Consider the following 18964-nt stretch of genomic DNA (forward strand, 5'->3'; position numbering starts at 1 on the left):
AAAAGAAAATGTTGCAGATACAAAAATATCTGTATTATGAGAAATTTGCACTAAAATGCTGATGAATTTTCATGACTTTTAAAAAAATTAACTGATGTGAAAATGTGGTGAAGTGAATTTAAGATTGAAATAATGATGTTATGGTTTTTTGTGGGGGATTTTATATTCGAATTTTAAAAAGAGAGTGAAATGGAGAGAGAGATATTCTACACAGAGAATGTGCTACTATGTCTACTGAGTGACATCCATAATTATGAGTTCGCTGTAAGAACACTCTTACACATATGGTCCTTTCCCCTAGGCTGTGTACACACATTTTATTCTATAATCAATGAAGACTGAATATTTGCTTTTCCCTATGTAGTCTACACACAATCTAGATCAGGGGTCAGCAAGCTTTTTCAGCATGGCCACTGTCCACTGCCCCTCAGACCTTGGGGGGGCGGACTATATATATATTTTTTGGGGGGAGAACGAATTCCTATGCCCCACAAATAACCCAAGGATGCATTTTAGATAAAAGCACACATTCTACTCATGTAAAAACACCAGGTAGGCCCCACAAATAACCCAGAGATGCATTTTAAATTAAAGAGCACATTCTACTCATCTAAAAACACACTGATTCCCGGACCGTCTGTGGGCTGGTCTGAGAAGGTGATTGGGCCAGATCTGGCCCCTGGGCCTTAGTTTGCCTACCCATGATCTAGATCTACCACATTTTTTTGGCCCTGAAAAGTGCTTCTTGAAAAACTGGTTTCCTTCCAAAAAAAGGAAAAGCTCATTACAGACTGATTACATTTGAAAGCAGATTAAAACAGATGCCGGAAGTCCTGGTAAAGACGGTGTGTCATAGCTGTCAACCGTCCCTTATTTGGCGGGAAACTCCCTTATCCCAGCGCCGTGTTCCGCTGCAGTCCCTTAAATTTCCCGGGTTTCAAAGGAAGCAGCTCCTCTCCCTCCCTCCCTGCCAGCCAGGGAGGAGGAAGGCTCCAACTGTGTTGCTTGGCTGCGTTGCTCACCCAATAAGGAGTCTAAGAACGACTGGGGGGTGGAGCTTGCATGCCTTGTGCCGATCAAATCAGCCCCGTTGCCTGGGGACTCGCCTTTGCTCAGCACTTCCCAGCGGAGAGGTGATGGTGGTTTTCCTTGCTGCATCCCCTTTGCCGGGTGGCTGCGCTGTGGGAACCACCACTTGAGGCTTTCTTTGGCTGCTGACTGGGTTTTCTACCTTTGGCTCGGAGGGGCTCAGAAGTCGAACATACCTGTGCTTGAAAAATCCCTTTTTTTCTGGCTGCTGATCCCTTATTTTTGAGGCTGCTGGTCCCTTATTTTCAAATCTGTAGGTTGACAGGTATGGTGTATATTCTAATGGCATTGTGTGTGTGCATTTACCAAGATCGCAATTACCACTTCCTTCTTCATTCACCTGGAGATGTGTGCAGGGAGGAAAATGGGTGGATAATTTAATCACAGGGAGGGGTTTTCAAATAGTATCAAGTAGCCAGACCCAACTTTTGAGGTGGCAGGATCTAGAATAAATCTAATTTGAAAGCAGCATGTTATGGGTGAACATGAATGATTCCAGGTTGAGAAAAAATACATTTTTTTGCTCCAATGGGTTAGTGTGTACACAACCCCAGAAAGAACTGAGGAAAATCTGTTCTATTTTTAGCAGAAAATAGATTTAATTGGCTACTACTACTGGAAACTGGCCTGCGTACTGATTGAAAGACACTTGGGTGCAAACTACACACATATATTAAAAAGTTCTGAATGTGCTTTTTTAAAAGCATTTGAAAAAAAATGCATTGAATTTTCCATAAGGCTCACCATCGCCATCCAGTGTCATGTTATATATTGCACTTAAAAAGGTAAAGGTACCCCTGACCGTTAGGTCCAGTCATGGATGACTCTGGGGTTGCATGCTCATCTCGCTCTATAGGTTGAGGGAGCCGGCATTTGTCAGCAGACAGCTCCCAGGTCATGTGGCCAGCATGACTAAGCCACTTCTGACAAACCAGAGCAGCACACAGAAACGCCGTTTACCTTCCCACTGGAGCTGTACCTATTTATCTACTTGCACTTTGACATGCTTTTGAACTGCTCGGTTGGCAGAAGCTGGGACCGAGCAGTGGGAGCTCACCCCGTCGTGGGGATTCAAACCGCCAACCTTCCGATCAGCAAGCCTAGGGCTTGTGGTTTAGACCACAGCGCCACCCGCATCCTTAGCACTTAAAACACACTGAAAACGTTTTATTTGCAGCTGTATAGCTGACTCCATATATCACTCTAGAAGCCACCTCCCCTCCACACAACCTTTTTGGAAGAAAGTAGCTGTTAAGTGTGAAACAAGGTGTACAATTCCTAAAAGCGCAAAGCAGACATTTTAGCAGAGAATAAACATGCAGGGTTCTTGAGGAAGAAAATAATAAAGAAAGAAGCCTGACTGAGTGATGAGAGGAGTGGAAAGGGAAAGGAGAGTATTGGAATAACAGGCTGGAACAAAGGAAGCAGAGGTGTCTGAAATGGCTCTTTTTGTTATATTATCTAAAGTCAAATAAACCTATTACATTCAAAGCATCCAACAGAACAGGGACCAAACTTACAACTGCTGGGAATTTACAAAGTTGAAGCAAATATTTTATTCGCATTAACAAAAGCTGCTGTGAAAGCTTGACATGGATATTATTGCTATTAGAATACAGCAAATGTTGATAAAATTTGGATTTTAGAGCTCTTTTATAGAGTTGATGCCAACAGTCTCAGGTTGCGCAATAAATCTTCTTTCCTGTTTTTCACATTGGTTATTCTGATTCTTTTGTTATGTAAAGAAAAAAATTGGATCAATAAATACCATTTTTTTAAAAAAATAAATAACATTTTTGGCTGCACTTGCTTATTGATATTTTGATGTTATTCCAAGATAGAAATTGATCCTACTAGCAGAAGATTCCTGTAGCTGGAACATCTAGAGGAAGTACCAGCCCACAGGGCATTGTGCTACCCAAAACAAAGCACAATTTGTATCTCCTCTCATGCATCCAGGACTTTATGAAAATGTATTTTATTTTTGTTTGGGTTTTTCCCTTGCTTGCTTTAAAGTCTTTTTGCACCATTTGGACATTGATCCATCTCTTCCCCGCCTATGATGATATCTGAAGTGAGCCACTTCACCTGCTTCATGAAAGGACTAGCCTTGACTGGGGAAGGCACTTGTTTACATTAAAAAAAATAAAATCTAATGTGTTGGGTTAGAGCAAAATAGAATTAGTAATGTGGTAACAAATTTTAGAGGTACTGGAAGGAGACCAGTTTTGAAGGTATGGTAATGGAAAGAGAATTCCTCCTGTGTATTTCTCTTCTTCAATCCACGGGTGGAACCATGTTTTTCTGAAAGGCTGATTCACAGGAAAACCAAATTGGGGACCACAGAAATTGGTTAGTAGTGCTGGAACCAGTGATAGATGGAACCAGTACTTTTTTCCCCTTTAAAATAATGTTTAGGGGTACTTTCACTTTGACTCAAGAAAATCACCGTTTAATAGTTCAAATTGGGGAAAATAAATACAGTAAATGGACCAAAGTACAATGGTACCTCAGGTTAAGTACTTAATTCGTTCCAGAGGTCCGTACTTAACCTGAAACTGTTCTTAACCTGAAGCACCACTTTAGCTAATGGGGCCTCCTGCTGCTGCCGCGCCGCCAGAGACCGATTTCTGTTCTCATCCTGAAGCAAAGTTCTTAACCTGAAGCACTATTTCTGGGTTAGCGGAATCTGTAACCTGAAGCATATGTAACCTGGGGTACCACTGTACAAAGAACATGCATTACTCATACAGTGGTACCTTGGGTTAAGAACTTAATTTGTTCTGGAGGTCCTTTCTTAACCTGAAACTGTTCTTAACCTGAGGTACCACTTTAGCTAATGGGGCATCCCGCTGCCACTGCGTTGCCACCGTGTGATTTCTGTTCTCATCCTGAAGCAAAGTTCTTAACCCGAGGTACTATTTCTGGGTTAGCGGAATCTGTAACCTGAAGCGTCTGTAACCCGAGGTACCACTATATTGAAATACTGCCCCTCAATGAGGCCAAACTTTCATCAGTAAAACACCACACATCCGCATTCCACACTGCTTCACACATTAAACGCTCGCTTCCATCTGAGACTCAGGAAACACCGGGGAAAGGAAATGAGGCCATCATCGGTGGTAGCAACTGAATTGACGATTCACCATGCTATTCAATGGAACTGATTATTCACCATGCTAGAGAAGAAATTAAAATTGTTCGTTTCTTCTCCTGTTAGATTCACAAAATGTTTAGGGGTATGAGTACCCCTGGGTACCCCCAGAAAAAACACTGGATGGAACCACCTCTCTTCTCACTCGTCTACCTGTGCAACCCCTTCTTTTCCCACCTGCTTTCCTCCCTCCTCCCCTCACTTCTCAAAGCTGGTGCCTGGGTAGCATGGAAGCACTTGCTCTGAGCCAAGTTTTGGAAGATGGAAGGATTATCTCCAATCGTTACCACTCTTTCCTCTTCAGGCACAGAGTCCTAATTCTGGTTGGGTGACTTCTTGCAAATAAACCTTCCCTGATGGGGCAGTGGAACAAAGATGCTGCCATCTTCTCCCCCTGAAACTTCCAAAACCGCCACACAGCCCCCCTTTTATGAGCAAGTCCAGATTTCCTTTCATTGCATCACAATGCAGCAAAAAGCTTGGCTGTTTGATTTCCGGCTGATACACAGTTGTTAAAGGAGCAGATCCTGTTCCATTAAAAAACAGTCAAGGACACACACATATTCCAATTTTGAGGCAGTTTCAGCCTGAGCCAAGTTGCAGTGGTTTCAAGATATAAAAAAGACATAGCAATACTATGAGATACACTATCCCTCACTTTCTGGGGTTTTACCCCCTAAACATTTCCCATGAAAAGAATTGGCCTTAGTGGCTAATAAATGGCATTTTAATTAATTGGACTGCAGCACACTAAGGAGCCTGAGGTCTGCAAGCAAAAGATCCCATCTTCAATCCCTGTAATCCCCACATGGTGCTAGTGGAAAACCCTGCCTGCTGCCACTCAGTGGAGGCCAGTGTTTCCTAAACCTGGGTCTCCAGCTGTTTTTGAACTACAGTCCCCATCATCATCATCATTTATTGAATCAGTAGTACAGTTATCCCAAGTATTACTATTATTACTATTATTTGAATTTATATACCGCTCTATAACCGCAGGTCTCAGGGCGGTTCACAGAATAAAATCAGAATATAAAACCACAAAATACATAATCAAAATAAAAACAACCACCCAATAACCCCCCTCCCCCCCAAAAAAAATCCACCACAGTTTAAAAGGGCATAGGATATCAAACAAATCAACCAAAGGCCTGGTTAAAAAGGAACGTTTTTGCCTGGTGCCTAAAAGTGTATAATGAAGGCGCCAGGCAAACTTTCCTGGGGAGAGCATTCCACAGACAAGGAGCCACTGCAGAGAAGGCCCCGTTCTCATGTTGCCACATTCAGACCTATCGAGGAGGAGGCACACAAAGGAGGTCTCAGAAGATGATCTCAGGGTCCAGGTAGGTTCATATAACGGGGGGGGGGAACACTATTTAAAAATCACGTAGAACATTTCTTTGCTCTCTGGCGCCATCTGGTGCTGCATGTTTATAACAAATTCAAAACGTTGTTTTTTGACTAATGTAGCTGAGTCCAGAGTCTTATCTGCCTTCGCATCCTAACAGGAAGCATAACCTCAGAATCAGTTTCCTTTCTGGTCCTGCCTCACTGATCCCATTTTTTCCTGGACTTCTAATCACAGTCAAGGGGAGAGGTCATGGCTCAGAGTTTTGGGAGCAATTGGTCTGAATACTGCAGACAGGGGAGTGGTGCCCCTGGATAAGAAGCCGATCAAATTGCAGATAAACAGGTTCAGGGATGTTTGTGCTGGGCACCTTTAAAGCTGCTTTAGGGGTGGGAAGAACTAAAAGGGATTCGGGTTTTTTACTGTCTGGTTTATCAACTGGACTGCCTTTCCTGTCTTCACAGTAAATGGCTTTGCCATCCCTTCAGTTGAAAGAAACGAGCTATATAAAATCTGTGAATGCAAGAAACTGTGACGGCACAAATTTTGAGACCATCGCAGAACTTGTAAATCTTTACCTAGACAGACCATTTTTACGATCTGCAGTAATTTAATTCAGCATTTTAACAAGCAAGAAAGTAGCGAAAACAAATGTGTGATTCATTGACGTACTGTCAAAAAAAAAAAATCTTCTAGCAACTCACCCCTCTCTCATAAAGCATGTGCTATAATTGATTAAGAAATTACTATAGCCCTTCGCACTTCCACTGGGACCAGCCTGAGGCCTGGTATACATCCTCTGAAATGAGCAAGATTGGAAAGATGAGATTTTAGAAAGAAAAGAAACACTTCGCCAGACCTGAAAGTGTCACATGTGTCCTGCACTAAAGTTTGTTAATTAGCACCCTGCTGTCTATCAGAATCCTGTGCATTGTTTAGCCTTGGCCTCAATAGCAGTTTCTGAAAATATGTAACTCTCCTGTTTTGTGAGCATGGTGTTGCAGGAAGCATGGGTGAAATCTTTGGTTCTTTCTTGAGAGAGATTTTGGGGTGACCTGGGAGTTTGCTTGGGCCCTGTTCAAAAGCCAGAGTGGACTCTTCGCAAGAGCTAGGAAGCTGAGAAACATGGACTGGGGTAGTGTATTGGAACGAGAAGTACAATTTCATTAGTGCTGTATTGATGATTTTATTGTATCTTTGTGTTTTTAGTTTGCTGTACACTGCTTGGAGATATTTTATATACAAAGCAGTACAGTGGTACCTCGGGTTAAGTACTTAATTCGTTCCGGAGGTCCGTACTTAACCTGAAACTGTTCTTAACCTGAAGCACCACTTTAGCTAATGGGGCCTCCTGCTGCCGCTGCGCAGCTGGAGCATGATTTCTGTTCTCATCCTGAAGCAAAGTTCTTAACCTGAAGCACTATTTCTGGGTTAGCGGAGTGTGTAACCTGAAGCGTATGTAACCTGAAGTGTATGTAACCCGAGGTACCACTGTATGGGTATGGTCATTAAAAAAAATGCACTTAACCTCATTAGATGGCCATGGTTTTCCTGATATATAGATATATATATTAACAAAAGTCTCTCCACAGCTTTCTGCTGGCAACACTTCCCAGTGAGAAATGGCAATCACCTCCTGAAAATTTCAGAAAAGTTTATCTCCCTCTATCCATAAAGCAGCAGAAAATCACACACACTTTTTTTTTTTTTTTTTTTGCACAGGAAAAATATTTCGGGGAAATGGAGTATTTGTCACAGAACCTCCCAACTCCTGTTATAACAGTTCACAATGGGTCTCATTGCCTTTCAGAGAGAAGTTGGAGGGAGGGAGTGACAACACATAACTATGTGTAAGATTTATCACATTGCCATCCTAAACAGACTTATCCCCACTCCTATTATTTATTATTTCATAATAAGCATACACCATTGTAATTTTAAAAAGAAATTAAGAACCTCAACGCGGTTTACAAAGAGATTGAAGCAATAAAAATAACAATAACATCAACTATTTGAAACATTCAAAAAAATCAGCAACAAAGTAAAAACAGATCAACACGTACATCACCGTTTTACGTATCTGGAAAGACTTGACAAAACAAAAATGTTTTTAGAAGGCATTAAAAAAAGGCGGCTGCCTGATGTCAATAGGAAGGAAGCTCTGATGTATAGGTACTGCCACTCTAGGAGATTGATTTCTTACAAATGGAAAGCAGGATGATGTGGCCCCTGTAATAGTGCCGGTTCTGCGGATCAAAGTGGTCGAGTGGGCACATACGGGATGAAGCAATTTCTCAGGCAAACTGGTCCCAACTTGTTAAGGGCTTTATATTACCATGGGTTGGACTAAATGACCCTTCAAGACCCTTTACAATTCTATATACTAAGGTAAAAGTAAAGGACCCCTGGTTGATTAAGTCCAGTCAAAGGTGCCTATGGGGTTGTGGCGCTCATCTCGCTTTCAGCCTGAGGGAACTGGCATTTGTCCCCAGACAGCTTTCCGGGTCATGTGGCCAGCATGACTAACTGCTTCTGGCGCACAATGTGACGCAAGCCAGAGAGCACGGAAATGCCATTTACCTTCCCACTGCTGCAGTACCTATTTATCTACTTCCACTGGTGTGCTTTCGAACTGCTAGGTTCACAGGAGCTGGGACAGAGCAATGGGAGCTCACCTGTAATCTATATACCTACTGGTAACAGCTTCAATACTGCCCAGTAGCAAATTGAAAACAAGTGCATCTCCGAGCACAGGGGTTACGTGCTGACAAGTCTCGTCCCTGCACTAAATACAGCTTCCTAATTGAGGGGACGCAGGTGGCGCTGTGGGTAAAAGCCTCAGCGCCTAGGGCTTGCCGATCGAAAGGTCGGCGGCTCGAATCCCTGCGGCGGGGTGCGCTCCCGTCGTTCGGTCCCAGCGCCTGCCAACCTAGCAGTTCGAAAGCACCTCCGGGTGCAAGTAGATAAAATAGGGACCGCTTACCAGCGGGAAGGTAAACGGCGTTTCCGTGTGCGGCTCTGGCTCGCCAGAGCAGCGATGTCACGCTGGCCACGTGACCCGGAAGTGTCTTCGGACAGCGCTGGCCCACGGCCTCTTGAGTGAGATGGGCGCACAACCCTAGAGTCTGGCAAGACTGGCCCGTACGGGCAGGGGTACCTTTACCTTTACCTTTAATTGAGTGAAAGGGAAGCCCCCATAGAGTGTGTGGCAATAATCTTTAAGCAATTTTAGGGGTTTACACTGTTCTGAAATAAGAGCAGTCAGGTGGAACTGAAGCAGACTTCCTCAACCTCAGCCCTCCAGATGTTTTTGGCCTACAACTCCCATGATCCCTAGCTAGCAGGACCAGCGGTCAGGGATGATGGGAACTGTAGTCTCAAAACATCTGGAGGGCTGAGGTTGAGGAAGCCTGGAATAAGGTCCCTGCACAAGTGTTAAGATACACGTAAATGATTAGAATTTCAGCAGCTTCTATGCAGCAGAAAGCAAAGGAAGGGGGCTTCCTCCCTGGGATGAGTAATCAACAGGATGCCCATGGAGCCCGGGTCACTTCTTCCCTTTCCTCATGGCTTGCAAAAAAGGAAGGGGAGAGCAGGAGAAAGGGATGCCTCCATCAGCTCCCCCCTCTCCTCCCCTTCTCTCTTCCCCTCCCTCCCCCTCCTCCTCCCGTCCTCCCTTCTCCTCTCCCTCCCTCCCCCCTCCTCTCTTCCCCTTCCTCCCTCTCCACCGCTCCTCCGCCTCTCTCCCCGCCCACCACCCCTTGACTCCGCCCACGGGGGAGGGGAGACGGACGGAAGGACGGCCTGGTTTCTTTGCCGTCACGTGACACCCGGGCGGGGCGACTGAGGGAAGGGAGGCCAGGATAAAGGGGCGGGGAAGGCAGGCAGGCAGGCCGTCACGTGACCGTCGGCAGCTGCCGGAAATCTCGCGCCTCTGCTCGCACGGGGCGGCGGGGACAGGGGGGTGGGCAAAGATGGCGGCGGAAAGGGAGCCCCCTCCTCTCGCGGACGGCCGGCAGACGGAGTTCGAGGAGCTGGAGGACGGCGAGGACCTCTTCACCAGCACCGTCTCCACCCTGGAGGTAAGGCGCGCCCTTCGCAGGGAGCTGGCGGCCGGGGAGGCATTGCTGTCGCTGCCCGGCCCCTCGGCGCCTTCCTCGCCCTCCCGCTCCGTCCCCTCGGCACAGGGGCAGCGGCCCCAAAGGCCACCTTGACCCGGGTCCCTGGCCAGCGCGGCGCTTCCGCCCACCTGCCTCCCTCGGCGCCAGGCTGCTTCCTTCCTTCCACCTGCGCTTGACGTTGCGCGGGCCGCTTCCCTTCCCCATCTGGCCCTGCTTTTCTGCCCCTCCAGAGTCACCCGCGCCTTCCTCTTTCCCTGCCCAGTGAAGTCTTGTCACGTCAGCTCTGAAGGCTGCGTTCCCACCCCTGCATTTTCTGCTCTATAAGGCAAGCTTCTGGACCGGATTTTCCCCAAAAACTTGGGTTTCCAGCTGTTTTTTGGGCTGCGACTCCCATCATTCCCCAGCTTTGCAGGACCCCCAGGGGTCAGGGATGATGGGAACGGTAGTCTCCAAAACAAACCCAAGTTTGGAAAACCCTGTTAGGCTGAAACCACTCTTCCCCCAATACTTTAAATATGGCTGTAACTCTTCCTCCCAGAAGCTTTCGTTTCACCGGGTTCAATAGTGTTGTTGGGGGTTATATATATGAGCAGGGCTTTTTTCCCCCCAGCCAGGACTCCAACTTCTGGCACCTCTCAGGTGGGCGCCATTGCAATCCTAAGAGAATGAGGGAGGCGTTCGTGGTGAGTCCTAGCACCTCTTTTTCTAGAAAAAAATAGCACTGTGAATGGACCTTGCAAAGTCTAAATGCCTGAGGCTGTAATCCTGCACATACTTAACTGGGGTCCCACTGACTTCAGTGGCGCTTACCTCTGAGTAGACATAAGACTGCACTGAAAGACCATGTTGGTACACAATAGCTGGTAGATGGTGAGTACCATATATGCTTATAAGCCTGTAGCCTTATTTTATTTAACTTGCATCCTGCCTCTTTTACTCTTGTCTCCTGTATAAATATGTGTAGCACACGACTTCTGTCTTCAAAGCACCTTTATTTTGATAACTAGCCTATGAAGGCTGTAGCTAATATTCCTCAGGAGTTGAAACCTCTGCATAGGTACAGTTTAGCTTGTTAATGTTTGTAAAGCAACGTGCTTCCTTTGATTTGTCAGCAGCAAGGGATTTCTCATTCCAGTCCTGGCCCTGTTTCCACTGTGCACTTGGTGAAAAACATACAGGGAACAATCTGTCACAAAATGAAGCGTTGCTGTTTTGTTGGACAATGCTTCCTGTCCCTGAACTTTAAACTAAGAAGGCCAGGGAAAGTAAGTTTGTTTCCAGCTTATTGCGCTGTGTCAGTGATATACAGTACTGTGAGGTTTTGTTTTTTTAATAGGCTGCTTTTGGAAAGGGGCCGAATGCTTTTAAGTGTAGTATGAAAGAAATAGTTTTCAAAACTAATTTATTATTTGTGAACTGTTTTCATCTGCGCCTCAGTTAGCGCTTCTCACAGCAGTTAAAAAGAGTACTCTGTAGCATAAAACCCAACCATAAACTACAGCAGTTCAGGCACTGGTAACTTCAATATTGGATTACTCTGGTGAACTCTCAGTGGGACTTCTCTTACACTTGACCTGGAAATGAAGAGTTGCTACAGCCTGGCTGCTCACATGAGTAAGTCCCTTTCAACATATAACACCTTCAGAGATCTGCACCGGTTTCCAATTTGTTACCAGGCCAAGCTCCATTAGTATGGGTATATAAAGCCCTTAATAGCTTGGGACCAGTTTACTTGCTGGATCACCTTACCCCACATGTGCCCACTTGACCACTTTTATCTGCAGAACTGGCACTGTTACAGGTGTCACATAATACTCATTCTGCAGTTGTAAGAAATTGATATTTTAGTCTGGCGGCACCTTGCCTGTACTGTTTTGCTTAAAACATTTTTCTTTAGGCAAGCCTATCCAGACATGCAGTTGTGTTTTCATCATTTTCTGTTGATTTGAATGATTTTAAAAAAAGGTTTTGAATTGTTCTTATTGCTAATTTTAATATTTCTTGTAAACCACTTAGTGATTTTACTAAAACTAAGTGGCATATAAATTTTGTGAAATAAACCCTGAAATATGAAAGGCAGCAAAACCAGAAACCATGTTGATGGCTAGAGCTAGTTGTCTAGAAGAGGAAATGTGCACATTTCCACATGCATGGAAGTTCTGCCTTTGGAACCTACTATCTTGTTCTAGATTAATCGTGGTAGCTACAGTAGCTTTTTATTGGAGCAACGCTACAAACTGAGAGTGAAACAACAGCAGGAATTGAGGCTAATGTTGATCTCTGCAATGGAATAAAATCAATGCACTCCTGGTGCTGATAAAAGGCTCTGACTTGGAGGGCATTAAGATGAAAGTACTATTAATATGTGGTCAATTTCATATCTGGCAGTCTTGATTTTGGAACTAACTTATGCCCTGATGCTTATTGCTGGGAGAGGTGAGGTGGTTGTTGCTAAGATATGTAGCTGAGGGGGCCCAGATCACCCATACAGTTACTGCCACCATCTCACATACTAGGCCTTGAAATTCTGCTGTGCCAAATACTAAATAGCACTGTGTAGGGTAGACTTGGTCAGACGGATGCTTCCTTAGGATTACTGAAATAATGGAAATAAAAAATTTGAATGATAAATGTCAGCTTCTCTTTCGCTTTGTATAAACAGTTGGCACTTTGTTATGTGAGACTAGATCCCTGACAATGTTTCTGTGAGGAGTTTTTCTGGAGTAGCTGTGCTCTGCATGTTTACAAGTTTGTGTGCACAAAGGCATGGATTCTGAAGTTGCATGGAGTTCTGTCTTTCTTGTCTACAGAGCCACTTTACGATTTATTTCAAAGTAACTTACTGCTACTGACCAATTTTTTCATGAACAGTTTACAGACACAACACTGCCTACTCCAGTGACTAAGCACTGTGCAAACATTTTCTACAAAGAAAAAACCTCTCGGGAACAGTTCATTCATCATGCTGGTGGTGTGATTTTTCTTCCTGGGAGGTTGAATTATGTGGGCACCAAGATGCACACTTAACTACTTCTACGAAGTGCCTTTTATATGACTTGGGTCGACAGTAGCTACTCCAGAGAAATTACACAGTAATGTGTTGCTTCCGTTACTTGTTTACAGTTGTCTTAAGTCCTGTGGTAGCCTTTTAATGAAAATAGCTAATTGTGAATCTGGTACCCACATGGCTTGCCTTCCCTGAATAAATTATACACTTCTACTTAACTCATCTTTTGTCTTGCACACTTAACTTACTAACTGCTCCACATGTGTGTTGCCTCTTCTGGGTGCTCTAGGGCCTGCTATTTAAGAGTTAGCAGTGAAACATTTTTGGTTCTTGTGCAGCTTACCTGGAGGTGAATGATGGGGACTCTCTTTAGCTTCGCAAGTGTGCAAAATGTCCTACACGTTAGCTAGAAGAACGTGCTGCTTCCTGCTTCACCCCGTGCACTCTGTCTTGTTCATTCTGTGCTGGGCCTCTTGAAATCTGATGTACACTCTCGTGGTCCCTTCCAACTCTGTGATTCTATTGAGTACATGTGGCATCTCTCAACATGGCCAGAAATATTCCATCTCAGTGCTAGAACTTGGGGTAACCCAATAAAACTGATGGACAGATTGGAATACTACTTCAGGCAGTGCATACTGATAGGGTTTGTTTCCACAATAGATTATTATGATCGCTGGTTTTAATAGCTTGAATATGGGATTAGTCATTTATAGGCAAAGTCATTGCAGATGGGTCTATTGGATGGGTGTAGCCCAGGGGGGCAGCTCCCCCTCCTAACTGTCAATACAAATATGAGTTTCTGGTCCCCCTAACAAAAGCCTCCCCCCTCTAACAAAAATCCTGGCTACACAAATTGTCTATTGCCAACAACCTGTCTGACTAGCCTGTTCCTCCTTAGTCTCTAGCAACAGCCAACCACTCCAAATGGGGATGAATAAGGAGAGGCCCATCCACTCCTCCGTTTTGACCTGTTTCTGCTCCATATTAATTTGTTAGCAGTTTTGAAAATTTGGACTATAAATGATAGATATATGGAACCTCTGTTTTCAGATGTAGCATGACACGTTTTTGGAGGGTGGGTCAGATGTAATATGTCAGGTGTTGTGCACTGCTTTTGTAGGTACAGTCATACCTCGGGTTGCAGACGCTTCCGGTTGAGTTTTTTCAGGTTGCAGACTGCTGAAACCTGGAAGTACCAGAACGGGTTACTTCTGGGTTTCGGCGGTCGCGCATGCGCCAAATCGCAACCCGCACGTGCGCAGACGCACCGCTGTGGGTTGCGGACGCTGCAGGTTGTGAATGTGCATCCCACACAGATCACATTCGCAACCCGAGCGTCCACTGTATCAGGCTTTTCACTGTTGGAAATAGGATGCTGAACTGAATGGACCCTGGGTCTTGATCCATTTGAGACAACTTAGAATGCTAGACTACAAAGTAGTAGTAGTGGCATCTGTAAATGAGACATTAGTCATACAGTAGGGTCCTCACATTTGTAATGTGAGGGTCACTTTGAACCTTGCTTTGGAATATTTTGAAGCTTGCAAGCTTTTTGTAATTAAAGGTACCCCTGCCCGTACGGGCCAGTCGTGTCCGACTCTAGGGTTGTGCACCCATCTCACTTAAGAGGCCGGGGGCCAGCTCTGTCTGGAGACACTTCTGGGTCACGTGGCCAGCGTGACGAAGCTGCTCTGGTGAGCCAGCACCAGCGCAGCACATGGAAATGCCGTTTACCTTCCCGCTATAAAGCGGTACCTATTTATCTACTTGCACTTAGGGGTGCTTTCGAACTGCTAGGTGGGCAGGAGCTGGGACCGAAAGACGGGGATTCGAACTGCCGACCATACGATCGGCAAGTCCTAGGCACTGAGGTTTTACCCACAGCACCACCCGCGTCCCCCCTTTTTTTGTTTGTGATTAGCAGCAGCTTAATAGATGGACAGTTTGCAGCCAGATATGTGCTGATATACTTGGAGGTTGTACTTTTTCAATGATGCTTTCTCCAAATAAGTCTTCATATAATTACAGCCTTGAAAGACTTTGCAGTATGTCAGGACGTGGTAGTTCTAAAGTTGGGGTATTTTGCCCCTTGGGAATTGGGCCCAATGAGGAGCTTTCAGAAAACATAGTCATTTAAAAAATATTAGTAAACTTAAGTTATATTCAAAACAGTAAGTGAATATTTATGTTCCAATCGTATTTAACATGGGGTTATCGTGAAGAGGAAACAGTTGTTAAGATATCCCCTGAAAGGTTAATGTTTCCTTAGTACATTGTTATCCTATAACTGCTAGGAAGTAGAAATTGCTGACATGGTTGCTTCTACATGCTGTTTTTTTCATGTTATGTGCTTGCAAATGATGGCATTTGCTGTGATTGTTTCATAAGTACTGATGCTGTTCTTCTCAACTGTTTGCTCCTTTCAACAGTCGAGCCCTTCATCTCCAGAGCCAGCCAGTCTTCCTGCAGAAGACATCAGTACAAATTCTAATGGCCCAAAGCCTGCAGAAATCATACTAGATGATGACAGGGAAGACCTTTTTGCTGGTAATGTTCTCCCTCACATTTTTTTTTAATTTAAAAAGGATATTTCAGATAGCTTTTAATGAAAAACATAATTTTGGAAGTCATTACAATGTACAGTTTCTAGAGAACTGGGAGTTGGAGCTTTGTCATAGGAAGAGAAAGTAATTGAATTACATTTTTAGAACTGCTTTGAATCAAAGACTCAGGCTTGTGAACAGCTGCATACTTGCCTTCGAGCAAAAGAAGGGATTGAAACACTTGCAATCAGTTTGATCTCAATATATATTCTAACATGATGAACATCAGCTAACAAGCTGATAACATTCAGGAGAGAGTTGTATAGCCTTGAAGGGTAGCAGTAGACTTTGGCGGGCTTGGTTCATACACAACAACAAATCTTGGGTGTTTGCTACAAGATTGAGCCTACTTGAGCCTCAGGCTTGTTTGCTTTAAGGAGTCCTTTATGTGTACAAAGTGGATGTTGAAAGCTTTGCTTACCTCTTTGAACTATCCACTGTTTTGTCCAAACCTTGGGAACCACAGTTGGATCTTGGTTTGTTCTCTGAGTTCAGACACACTTTCAGAAGTGAAAATCGAAGCTTCTGATATCTTGTCATGACTGAGGAAGTGGTGAGAGGATGTGCATGATCATAGTTCTCATCATGCAAACTGTCCTTCAAAATGGCAAACCATGGTTTATTATGTCTAGCTCATAGTTTTACTCTGCAGTGGTGCCTCCCATGACAAAAAGAATTCGTTCCACGAGTCTTTTCGTCTTGCGATGTTTTTCATCTTGCGAAGCACGGTCCGTCGCAACTGCGCCTCTTCAAGCGGCTTTTTTTTAAAAAGTGCAAGACGTTTTCATCTTGCGAAGCAAGCCCATAGGGAAATTCGTCTAGCGAAGCAACACAAAAACAGAAAACCCTTTCGTCTAGCGAGTTTTTCGTCTTGCGAGGCATTCGTCTTACGGGGCTCCACTGTATAAATATTTCAGTCTGAAATGTCCTGTGCTGGCCTACCTGAAACTGTAGGTTAATTAAACTGAGTCAGTCAGTTAAATGAGCTTTACTTGTACATAGTCAATGATACAAATTACGTTTTATGGGATGATCACACACATGCTTTAGACACTCCTTTCACACCACTTAAAGCTTGAATACATTGAGAGAGCAAGCAGACCTGCTTCTTCAACAGCTGTGTTGCTCGTTTTCATTTTTCTCTGTGCTAAACTAATAGAGGGAGAAAATGCAGCCAAATGCCCAAGAGCATTGCCCTATGAGTGCTCCAGCAACAGCTATAGCCAAGAACAAATGCTCTGCTATGTTCCTGCCTCTCTAGATTTACTTCTGCCTTAAAGTCTGGAGCCTTTAAAGCAAAGATGGAGCCCATCATAATAGACGTGCTTGGCCAATAACAAATACATCTTGAGTAATTTCCTCTTCAGTTGCTTGCTGGGGGAGTTTGTCATTCGTCTTGGTCAAGGCAAAACACAAGAATTCACACTCCTTAATACGTGTGTGTGTGTGCACATACACACACACACAAAATCACATGTTTAGCTAAACTTTGTTTCTAGAACAAACTTAAGTAAAACTTTAAAAGCTCAGGTACTCAGATGTATGAAAAAGTTATGTTTGTTTTGAATAACTTTTGTTTTAAGGATTTGAAGTAGTTTCTTGCTATGCCTGCTTACTTGATCGTTATGCTATTCTGCATAACTCTCTGTCATTTTTGTGTTAGAAAGCTTTTGGGTAAGTGGTTATTTGACTGAATTGCCAGTAATCCAGCTTGGTAGAACTAGTGTTTCAGATACTCTATAACACGAGAAAACTGTTGTTATTCCTAAATGAGTTAAAATTCAGAATTACGTTTTAATTGGGAAGAAGTTTGTGGCCTTTTCCCACAATCCCCATGAAACATAATGTTCAGTCACTTAGCTTAACAGCTGGAAGAGGGTGCATGGTACGTAAAAGTACTTGGTACGTTTGTCCGCTACAGTTTGATAGTGCATCACATCAAGAAGTGAACTAACCCTTGCTTTGATGGCTGTTATCTCCTTGATGTTAGTGGTATCCAGAGTACAGGTTGTAACTGGCCAGAACTAGCACTAGTGGAAAACTTGTAACTTTCTTTTAACTAATGGGAACATTTAATAGAATTCCTAATCAAGCATTTGCCTGAATATGTGTTTTCTAAAAGGAGGGAAGGGGCAGAGCTGTGCAGCCACTGCAGTCAGGCTAGGATTGGTGTTATATTCTCAAACCATCTTGCCCCGGTGAGCAACCCAACCGCTTCACCAGTTGACATTTCCAGACCATCTTCAGAGACAGCCCCACACATAATGCATTGCAGTAATCTGCCCTAGAGTTTTCAGAGCATAGACAACAGAAGTTAGGTCACACCTGTCCAGATAGGAATGCAGCCAGGCCACCAGCCGAAGCTGATGGAAGGCACTCTGTGCCACTGAGACCACCTGAGCCCAAGCAATAGCAGTTAATCCAGAAGCACCCGCTTGGTCTTATCCTGGTTGAGCTTTTGTTGGCTGTCATCCAGTCCGTTACTTGGGCAACACAATGGTCCAGCACATCCGCTGCCTCACCTGCAGATGTAAAGGAGAAGTGGAGCTGCGTGCCATCAACTTACTCCAAAACTACTTAGAATTCCTCTTCAACATCCAAAGGCCTAAAGCAGAGCCGGCAGGTGTAGGGGCATTCCTGTGCCCTACTTCTATCCCAAACACATTCAGGCAAATTCCTAAAGGGACTTCAACACTACTACAACCCTAACATTCTCTGGAAAATATATATTTTGCCTAATACTACATTGAGATCAGGTGTTACACAACATAGCATAAATGAGAGAGATGGTGCAATCAATAAATAAAGGGGATTGTGAATCTCTTGCTGACCACAATAGTCTCGAAACTCTCTGGGGTTGGTGCTCCTGATATACATGAACTTTTCTCATTCTTTTTTTATCTAGAAGCCACGGAGGAAGTTTCTCTGGACAGCCCGGAAAGAGAACCGATACTTTCATCCGATTCTACTCCAGCTGTTACACCTGTTACACCAACCACACTAATAACACCCAGAATGGAGTCAAAAATAGTGGTGGCTCCTGTTGACTTTGACAGATCCAGGAAAGAGGTATTGAATAACCTGGTGAAACACTTCTATTAAACTGATTAACATTCTGTGTCCTTTAAAAGGTGGGGTGGGGGAAGGGGGTTATTGTTTTGATTTTGTTCCTGTTTTATATTGTATTTTCAGTTTTTATTATGTATTTTTATGTTGCAAACCACCCTGAGATATTTGGGTGAAGGGCAGTACACACCTTTATATATCCTATGTGTTTATTATATAAAATATAATTTGTAACTGGCTTAACTGATATTGGTAACTACTGTTACAAGTAGAAATAGTTCGTGCCAATTAAGGCAGCTCCAGCAGCTGTCAAAATGATTCTTGCATTTAACAAGCCTTGTGCTCATGAGCTCTATTCTTACATCATTCCTTCTCTCTGCCTTCACATTGTGTGCACTGCAGTTACGTTAATTGAAACTCGGTTTCTTCTGAAGACCATCCGCTAACTATGGTCTGCCAATGAGACAAAGGATGGTGGCTTATTAAATCATGTGCATCCAAACCCAGGCCTCGAGGGAAAATGAACAGCCACATCAGGGTCACAGGACAAGTCTGGGACAGAGAAGCATTTATAAG

At 44.0% G+C, this 18964-nt stretch overlaps 1 protein-coding gene across 2 annotated transcripts in view; it reads left to right on the forward strand.

Moving 5' to 3' along the window:
• Positions 1–9498: 9498 nt before the first annotated feature.
• Positions 9499–18964, forward strand: part of SNX2 (sorting nexin 2) — a 28559-nt gene continuing 19093 nt past the window's right edge. Inside the window, exons 1-3 of one of the 2 annotated variants that reach the window (XM_082191594.1) lie at positions 9499–9670; positions 15149–15266; positions 18228–18391. In XM_082191594.1, the coding sequence (XP_082047720.1) occupies positions 9563–9670; positions 15149–15266; positions 18228–18391 (390 nt within the window). In that variant the 5' untranslated portion in view covers positions 9499–9562. The remainder of the gene's footprint in view (positions 9671–15148; positions 15267–18227; positions 18392–18964) is intronic. The other variant, XM_082191595.1, reaches the window with a different exon arrangement.

The sequence above is a fragment of the Podarcis vaucheri genome (assembly GCF_965113315.1).
Source record: "Podarcis vaucheri genome assembly, chromosome: 11".
Taxonomy (NCBI): domain Eukaryota; kingdom Metazoa; phylum Chordata; class Lepidosauria; order Squamata; family Lacertidae; genus Podarcis; species Podarcis vaucheri.